This window comes from Tupaia chinensis, unplaced genomic scaffold (assembly GCF_000334495.1).
Source record: "Tupaia chinensis unplaced genomic scaffold, TupChi_1.0 Scaffold149184_1, whole genome shotgun sequence".
NCBI lineage: Eukaryota > Metazoa > Chordata > Mammalia > Scandentia > Tupaiidae > Tupaia > Tupaia belangeri.
Window position 1 is genome coordinate 194,804 of NW_006209032.1, and position 10,019 is coordinate 204,822.

At 46.0% G+C, this 10,019-nt stretch overlaps 1 protein-coding gene across 2 annotated transcripts in view; it reads right to left on the minus strand.

Annotated features, from left to right (window-relative positions):
* Positions 1-2,740: 2,740 nt before the first annotated feature.
* RBM6 (RNA binding motif protein 6) overlaps positions 2,741-10,019 on the minus strand; it is a gene marked incomplete in the record, with an annotated part of 93,894 nt that continues 86,615 nt past the window's right edge. For both annotated transcript variants that reach the window (XM_006171037.3, XM_014585203.2), the window contains 3 exon segments: positions 2,741-2,981; positions 4,235-4,361; positions 9,445-9,542. In XM_006171037.3, coding sequence (XP_006171099.2) covers positions 2,856-2,981; positions 4,235-4,361; positions 9,445-9,542 — 351 coding nt within the window.

Below are 10,019 nucleotides of genomic sequence, written 5' to 3' on the forward strand. Positions count from 1 at the left end.
AGTGAGTTCCTAGGAAAAAAACAATCCCATCCCGAGGTGATCACCCTCCTCTGAGTGGTTTTGGTAGCTGCCCTGCCCTGTTGAGCTTGAGCTACGCCCTGACAGCCCGTCTGGTAGCTAATGTAAGAAAAACAAAACAGAGTGACTTGTCTTTGTTTTTGAATAAAGCTACTGTGTGTTCAATAAATGCTCAATAAACGAGCGTCCTTCAAGATTGTCTTTCCTACTTTTTGGACCTTTGCACAAAAGCTTATCTCTAATGAAATGGGCAGAGTTCTTTGTTGTTTTCTCTGTAGTACACTGGGGAGAAGCAGACTGAGAACTCTCCCCCCAGGGTGGATGGCTGTGCTGTAATCCCTTCTCTTATTTTCCTCGAAGGATTTTGGGCACACACACAAATGCACCAATGTTTATTTGAAGCTGCCAGATCTGGGTCTCGAACTGCATAGTTGGCCACATGGGGTCCAGCATCACCACCTCCATGCCACCTACTCACCCCATCAGTTTTATTTATATATTTTTAAGGTTTTCCCCATAGGGTGCATGCTCTTGTCAGAGACAGAGAAAGGAAGAGTGAGAGATCAACACCCCTGGGGGGAATGACCATGTTGTAATCTCTTCTCCTCCATTCTCCTTCTCAGGATTTTGGGTACACGTACACACACACACACACACACACACACACACACATATACACACTCAACATGATATTCAAGTTGCCAGATCTGGGACTCAAACCAAGGTTGAGTCCCAGATATGAGTCCAGGGCCTTAACCACCATGTCACCTGTTGGTCTTACCTTCTGCCATCACAGTTCTTTTTCTTTAGAATTTTTTTTTTATTTAACTTTTTAAAAAAATGTATTATTATTATCATTATTATTTTTCAGTTTGGTCAGATAGAGACAAGAGAGAGGAAGTGAGGAAGCAAGCCACCAGGTCCGAGACTTGAATGATGTGGGAGTCCAGCGCCTTTAACCACCATGCCACTTGCCGGCCCCTCATCACAGTTCATAAAACAAAACAAAACAAAACTTTCATAACTTGGCAAAATAAAAACCTGGTTCACATATTTTGGTGTCAGGCTGAGAACTAATGCTCTAGAAGATAAAAAGATCCATGAAAGAACTCTTGCTTGTACCAAGAAACTAAAATAACTTTTGTCAGAGATGGATGGAATCTGATAAAAAATTTTCAAGCCACCGGGTCTGGGATTCAAACCACAGAGTTGGCCATGTGGCCAGCACAGCACCTTCGCCACCACGCCATGCACTAAGAAAGAAAGGAGAGGCTCTCTGGGCTCGGACCTAGTTGGCGGCGGTATGGCTAAATGCACCAAGAAGGTCGGCATTGTCGGTAAATACGGGACCGCTATGGTGCCTCCCTCCAGAAAATGGTGAAGAAAATTGAAATCAGCCAGCATGCCAAGTACACCTGCCCCTTCTGTGGCAAAACTAAGATGAAGAGACAGGCTGTGGGGATCTGGCACTGAGGTTCCTGCATGAAAACGGTAGCGGGGGTCCCGGGCCCTACACCTCCACTCCGGCTGTCACAGTGAAGTCTGCCATCAGAAGACTGAAGGAATTGAAAAACCAGTAGAAGCTCCATAGACATTTGGAATATCACTAGCCTACAATAAATGGGTTAATTTATGTAATAAAATTGCCTTGGTTTGTTTAAAAAAAAAAACAAAAAAAGAAAGGAGGAGACCAGCAGTTAGCATAATGGTTATGTCGCTGGACTCCCATGTAGTTGCCTGTGGTTCGAGTCCCGGACCCGGTGACTTAAACTCACGCTGGGCGTATGTGCGTGCGTGCCCAAGAGCCCAAGAGGAGAATGGAGGAAAAGGGATTGCGGTGTGGTCATCTCCCCTGGGGGGTGATTTCTTGCTTTCTATCTCATTGTCTCTCTCTGTCTTTCTGGCAAGTGCATGCGTCCTATAAAATTTTACTATTTAAAATTTTAAATTAAAAAAAGAAAAAAAAAAAAAAAGAAAGGAAAAATGGGATATCCTCCCCCAGGGGATGGGCATGTCTCAATCCCTTCTCCTTCACTGTTCTTGGGATTTTGAGTTTCAAGTCACTGGGTCCAAGACTTGAATCATGGTTGGGCATGTGAGAGTCCAACACCTTAACCACCATGCCACCTGCTGGCCCTAATCTACTAAAGCAAATCCTGTGGGATGGTAAGAATCACAATGGGGACATTAATGATTTGAAAGAGCAGACACCGCTGCTGAAGAGTTAGCTACGGGAGGAGGACTAGCCAAAGCAGCAGTTGCCCAGGAGTAGTGATACTACGCTCACTCTGTGGCTTGGATCACAAAGTGTGATGCAGTGAGCACCCCGTAGACACTCAGAAAAGCAGCTGTCACACTGTCCTCTATCCCATAACAATGCAGAATTCAGAAGAGGACTTCTGAAGGTCTAACAAGCAGTAGGCCAACATACAGAATATGTCCAGCCCCAGCAATCACCAAAACATAGAATTAAATATTGGTAGGCTGTTTCACTGATGAGATTAAGAAAATAAATTTAAAAATCTGACAGCAATCATTCAAGTTGTGGTTCAAAGGTCACTGTACCCACTAACTCCCAGACAGCAGGCAGTGTTCCAGGGCTCGCCTAGGCCCTAGTGGCCATTTTGACATCACCTCAGAGGGACTCAACCAAGGCATTCTCTCCCTCCTGCCATGAGGCCTACCCCCACCATCCATCTTTGAAAAATGCAAGAAAAAATAATCACATTGAAAAAAAGTTTATTTAAAAAAGTTCTAGCAGCAAGAACAGTAACAAAACAAGAGGAGAGACAGAGACAAAACAAGGAGATCATGTCCTGTGGGACTTGTCTCCACTCTTAATCGAGTTCTTTATACCGAGCAAACATGACTCTTCGCACAGCGTCTCGGTAGGTTTCGTTGGACTGTCTCTTGCTGGTTCTTCCTGGGGCCCCGGTGTTGGGGCTCCTCATCCGACCTTCGGTCTGTGAAGCAAAGAAAAACCGTCAAGTGGGCCCTATGAATTAGTTGCCTCTGGTCTCTGACCACAAGCAGTTCTGGGTCACTAAGGAGCAGAGAATATAGGATAGGATAATTTTTTCGTTTAGGTTTACTTAGTTTTTCTATGAGTAAAAGAGAAAGGTAGAGAAAGAGAGAAAATACCCCCAAGATGGTCTTGATGCTACAATCCACCCCAGCTTCAATCAGCCCAGATTACGGGCATGTTCAGGGAGATCTCTGGACATAAACCTGGAACCTTCGCATGTGGGATGGCCTTGCAATGTCGTATTTTACCACTGCACCACCATCCAGCCCCATAGGAGCATTTAAAATAGAAACCTCCATCATTAAATAAGCTCCCATGGTGATTCCATGACTGCGGGATTTAGGCCTCAATACTAGATATGAGAAGCTCTGGAGGGAAGAGATAAACCAATCTCTTAAGGTGGATATTTTCTTAGGGAACCAGGCCAAAACAAAATGGGCAATGTTCTTTTTTACCATCTTTTATAGAGGTGCTTTGTTTGTTTGTTTTTTTCTTTTTTGGGAGAGGTTTTTGCCATAGGATGCGTGCACTTGCCAAAAAGACAGAGACAGAGAAACAGAAAGTGAGAAATCACCCCCCCAGGGGGGGATGGCCATGCTGCAATCCCTTCTCCTCCATTCTCCTCTCGGGATCTTGGGCACGCACACACATGCGCCCGGCGTGAGTTTAAGCCACCGGGTCTGGGACTCGAAACACGTCCGACTACATGGGAGTCCAGCGACACAGCCATTGCGCTAACTGCTGGTCCCTAGAGATGATTTCTGAAACATGAGGGACAAAGTCCTTCACAGAAACGAGGACTAACCTGATGGTCCCAAGTATGGCCATCAAAGACCTCTGCTGACAATTCCACTTAGGTACACCTCTGTACCTTTCATTGCTGGTTTCTAGTTCTTTTAATTGAACGATTCTTAAGTCTCAAATTCCCTAATTCCTATACCACTCCATGGCTTATTCCTTATCAAAACGCAATGAACCCCATTCCAACTTCTCCAGCCACTTCCCACCAGCAACCCAGCTTGCCAAGCTATATCCCTGTAATCGAGACCAGTGGCTTCCTCAGCTCCAGTGTCCTGTGCTAGTGGTGGAGAAAGCCCAGGTAAAAGGCAAGGACACAACTCCAAGCCAGAGAGTGAGAGAGTACAGTACACTCCAGGTTCATTTCACCCAACAAGATGGAGACTACTTCACCTCCTCTGATGAAGCCAGTCCAGGATGTCCATATCCCAGGCCTGCCCCTTTCCTCCAGCCAGGGGCCTGCTGCACACAGCCTCCTTTGCTGCTAGTATCAGTATCTTCATCAACAGGCTTACGATCGCTGCAAAAGAAGCAGACCTACTTAGACACCATCACTTTCAAGGAGACCTGCTTGTGAGCCTAACAAAAGCCTCTGTCCCCTTGATTCGTATTTGCCTTCTATAAAGCATATTAGAAAATACCTCTGAGTGCCTGCTATCTATGCACCAGGCTTTGCTCTGAGGATATGTCCTACGTCAACAGATGCTTATAGAACATGGACAAGCTCAATCATGGATGTGGCAACAGTGGGTATCTGCTACGGAAATACAGTAGAGGGACTGAAAACCCAGAAGGGACATCTTAAAATATGACAGAACTTGGGGCCAGTAGGTGGCATGGTGGTTGGGGCCCTGGATTCACATATGGCTGACTGCAACTTGAGTCATGAACCTGATGGCTTAAAAATCACAATAAACAGGGACTGGCAGGTGGTGTGGTGGTTAAAGATGCTGGACTCCCACATGGCTGACCACAGTTCAAGTCCCAGACTTAGTAGTTCGCTTTCTCACTTTCCTTGCCTTCCTTTCTCTCTCTCTCGGATCAAACTGGAAAATAATAATAATGATAATAAATAAAAAGTTAAATAAAAAATAATTCTTAAAAAGGGTCACAACAAACAAACAAACAAACAAATAAATAAATAAATAAATTTTTATGGGACCAGCATTTGGCGTAATGGCTATGTCTCTGGGCTCCCATGTAGTTGACCGTGGTTCGAGTCCCAGACCCAGTGGCTTAAACTCACACCGGGTGCGTGTGCGTGCGTGCCCAAGATCCCGAGAGGAGAATGGAGAAGGGACTGCAGTGTGGTCATCTCCCCGGGGGGGATTTCTCGCTTTCTTTCTCTGCTTTCTGGTGAGCACACGTGTCCTACAGCAAAAACTTCTCCAAGAAAAAAAAGAGTTTAAAAAGAATTTTAAAAAAGATTAAATAAGACAGAAATTTCTTTATTTTATAGAATTATTTATTTAATTCCATTTGTTGTTATTATTATTATTATTTAGATTTGACTAGCGAGAAATATAGAAAGAGAAAAAGGGAACGCGAGAAAGCAAGCCACCAGGTCTAAGCCTTGAACCGTGGTCAGCTAAGTGGAAATCCAGCGCCTTTAGCCACCAGCCCACCTGCTGGCCCCCCACAGAAATTTCAAAGGAAAGCTCTATCTGACTTGTGTATTAACAAATGAGTTCGTGAGCTAGAAAAAGAGTTGGAGGAAGGAGGACAGAAGGAGGAGCTGCTAGGGAGAGGAGTGGCAGGCAGTGACACTGAGACTGTTGGGGACTAGCTAACAGGCCTTGAGCATGAAGCTGCATCATGGTGCCGAGTTTCATCCCTCAGAAAAAGAAAACGTGAAGCCCAGGCCTTCCCTAGGCAAGGTATATGTTCACAAAAAAGGCAAGTTATAAAAGTGGATTCTGGTTTAAAATGGCCATTTTGGTGGTAGGGTCAGAAAATGGACTGACATTGGGACCAGCAGTTAGCATAATGGCTATGTCACTGGACTCCCATGTAATCGGCCGCAGTTCAAGTCTTGGACCCGGTGGCTTAAAACTCACGCCAGGTGCGTGTGCGTGCGTGTCCAAGATCCCGAGAGGAGAATGGAGGAAAAGGTATTGCGGCGTGGCCATCCTTCTTGGGGGGTGATTTCTCACTTTCTATCTCTCTGTCTGATGAGCGCACGTGCCCTATAGCAAAAACCTCTCCAAAAAAAGAAAGAAAGAAAGAAAGAAAATGGACTGACATATAGAGGGAGCAAAAGCTGGAAGTAAGGAGTCCAGTTTGGAGGTGAGTGAGAATAAGGCACAGGATTTATTTCAGGGGACCAGCAGTTCGAGTCCTGGACTCAGTGGCTTAAACTCATGCCGGGCATGTGTGCGTGTGTGCCCAAGATCCTGAGAGGAGAATGGAGGAGAAGGGATTGAGGCGTGGCCATCCCCTGGGGGGCTGATTTCTCGCTTTCTGTCTCTCTGTTTCTGTCTTTCTGGACAGTTAAAGGAAGGGACTGCCTCGGCCCAGGAGACAGTGATGCTATGCTGACGCTACCCTGAAAGAGGACGACAGGAAGTCAGCAGGGCTGAACTGGAGTACAGCATGGAATGCAGTGATGAGTCAACCGTGACTACAAGGAGCCTTAGATGCATCAGAGCACAGGCCCAGGAGGCTAACGGAAGCAGAACTGACTTGAAATGCAGCCACAGGCCTTAGCCTACTGGTGGTGGCTGAGACCCGGGGAACCTCAGACGGCCTAAGTCAAGGAGGTATAGCAGCAAGAATAAAGAACACTGAGGACAGAGTCTGGAGAACACCTGACTCACTCAGAAAAGGACGAGTAGGAGAGAAGACCACAGAGAGGGACAGGAGAACGTGCTCTGAAGGGAGCAGAAAACAGGGCAGAATCTCTGTTTGCCCCAGCCTAGCCTCGTCCCAGGGCAAAGGTGCCCTTCCTCCTCGTGGCTGACTCCTTTCCCTTTGTCCTAGTCCCCTGTGTTTCAATGCACAGGATGACCCAATGGGCTGTGACATTAAGTGGTCCCATCCTAGCACTTTAGTACAGACTAGAATAGAAATATCAGGAGTTCCCTGCACACGTTGTGGAATTATTTTGCATGAAGGTTTCTTTCTCAGTCACACACACACACACTCGGTTACTGGGCTGTGATACAAAAATACATCTCTTATGGTAGACTGATCAAACCAGCTGAAATGTGAGCATCCCAGACCCAGTCACGCCTCCTCAGGCCTTGCACTGTGCACTGTCAACCATCTCCCTTTCCCCACCCACATAACGTCCTCTGGATACTGGTTCTTCTGCTCAACACAGAAACCTGTTCAAGTCTCTCCTGTCATAAGGACCAAGTCTCTCCTATTCCTACTCCTTCTCGCCACCCTTTTTCCCCTTTCAAGGCCTTTGCTACCCCTTCTCCTCCCACTACCCAGTGGAAGGCTGAGCATCCTCAGTGATTTTCCCCTCTCCCTAGACAAGCAGTTGATCACAACCAGTTGATCACAATGGCTGGTGGATTTAACCTTCCTCTGACCCACTCCCCTTTCCATACTCCAGCCTTCTGCCAGCCATTATCCCTAATCTGAATCAGTGTCAAAGTTGTATCATTAGTTTCTAAACAAACTCATCTTGCACAGTTGCTGTTATGGCTTAGATAATCGTTTGTCCCCCATAGGTCTTAGTTGGTAGTGAATGGATACAAGCCAAGGGTTCATGTGTTGGGAGTTGATCGTATCATAGAGTGTTAACTGTAAAATCAATTCCTTTATGATGTACTGGGCTGTAGCCTTTAGGTGTGACAGTAATCAGGGCAGGGCCCCTGTGACTGAGTTCCAGTATAAGCAGAGGGACTGAGACACAGACACATGGCCCTGATGCTCAAGGTCCTGCCCTGTGCTATGTTGCATCCTCACCACAAGTTGGAACCTGGGCCTCTAAACCTGAGTTTTGTGAATAAAATTCCATTTCCTTTCTTTTTCTTTTTCTTTTACAGAAAGATGTTTTCCTATAGGGTGTGCACATTCACTAAAGACACAGAGAGAAAGAGAGACACAAAGCAAGAAACCACCCCTTTGGGGGGATGGCAATGTGTCTATTCCTTCTCCTTCATTCTCCTCTTGGAATTTTGGGTATACATGCACATGTACCTGGCGTGAGTTTCAAGTTGCCAGGTCCACGACTAGAACCATGGTTGACCATGTGGGAGTCCACAGTCTTAACAACTACACCACCTGCTAACCCATCCTTTTCTCTTTTTAATTGCCAGGGTGTACATGTGCTCATCAGAGATGGGAGAGGATGGGTACAGAGAAGCACTCCCTAGTGGGGCATGGTCATGGTACAATTCTTTGCCTCTAGTTCCCCTTCCCATGAGGATCTTCGGGACATAGGTATAGTGCCTGGCATGTTTTCCAAACTGCTGAGACTGGGATTGGAACTGGAGTTGGCCACGTGGACTCTGACTCCCAAATCGCAGCATGGAACTACTACGCTTTTATTTTGTTTACAAATCATCCAGTTTAAGACTTCTGTTAGCTACAAATAATGGACAGAGACAGTGATTTTTCCCCCAAATGCCAAGCTAGATCAGCACCCTCCTTAAAGTTCTGCCATGAACTCCCACCGCTGTCAGGATGAAGCCATAGCATGGGGTTCAAGGTGGGCGAACACTGTGAACTGGCTCTAGCTGGTGGACCAGCCTTACCTCCTGCCACCCAGCAACGCTCCTCATCCAGCCCATCCAACTCCTTGAACCTGCGTCCTTGAATGCATCATGAGAGCTCTCTCTCATCCCTGGTGTACGTAGTTCCTGCCAACTAGAATGGCATCCCCCTTACCACTGGATTTCTATCTGCCCTGTGGGACTGACCATCTCCTAAGTCTATTCTATCCTTGGACAGTCACCATAATACTGTCTTGTCCTTCTGAGTATTCTTTTTTTTTTTTTTAATTATTTATTTACTTAATTCCATTTATTATCATTTTTTAATTTGACCAGAGAGAGAGAGAGAAAGAGAAAGGGAAAGGGAGAAAGCAAGCCGCTAGGTCCAAGACTCGAACCGTGGTAGGCCATGTGGGAATTCAGCACCTTTAATCACCATGCCACCTGTTGGCCCCCCTTCTGAGTATTCTTGCACCTGGCATAGTATCTGAACACAGTGGGTCATCAATATATTCTCTGGAACCCTGGGCCTATGACTTGGGCACAATCTGAGTGAAACAAGTACAGGAAGTGAGGGATCAGGTATCTCTACCAGCAGCCACGCACTTACTCAGCACCTGTATGTGAGAATGGAGGCTACCTAGAGAAAGCAGCCCATGTGTGACCTTCTTAGTAGGTCCATAAGTAGGATGCAGCATTACTGATAAGGAGAAAAGAGTTCTTGACCATGCCACTTCAGCCTGGCTTTTAGCAGCCAGCCAGTCTTCCACATTTCCTCTACAAAGACAGGGAGCCAAGAGGCTGGGGTGAGTTCAGGCAGAACCTGCTCCTGAAAACAAACCTCACCTCCCTGAGAGAACACAGTTACGGAACTGGAAAAAGAGATGGTTTTTCCACCATGCCTTGAGGCCTAGGCTGAACAAAGTTCAGGCTTACCTGTCAGTTTCCCTGGAGTATTTAATCCGTTTCCTTTCTGGAGAGTCAGGAGATTGGAGCTTTTCCCTGCGATCGTTTCCTTTTTCTTTAAACTTTCCCTGTTGGTAAGCAGAAGGGCAGATCTGAGATTTCCACAGGGGTTTGGGGAGCGGGGGAACTTTATTCCTATTTCTTTTTTTTTTTAAGTATTATTTATTTTATTTATTCATTCATTTATTTTCCTGTGACCAAAGAGACACAGAGAGAGAGAGAAAGAGAGAGAGAGAAAGTGAGAAAGCAAGCCACCAGGTTCAGGACTTGAACCGTGGTTGGCCATGTGGGAGTGTCCAGCGCCTTTAACACCATGCCACCTGCTGGTCCTCGATATTTTAAAAATGTTTTAATGTGAAGGTAGTTCAACCAGTAATTCCTGGAATCTCTCGCTCGTTCACAAACTTCTAGAAAAAGCAACAACCTCTCTGGTGAATTTGCAAAGAATAAGTTGGAATGCTTGGCTTGGCTCCTTTTCCCTTCTGAGAAGCAGATGATCTTCAGTAGTCCTCTGTAGGTGTTTTTTTTTTTTTTTTAAATTTTAG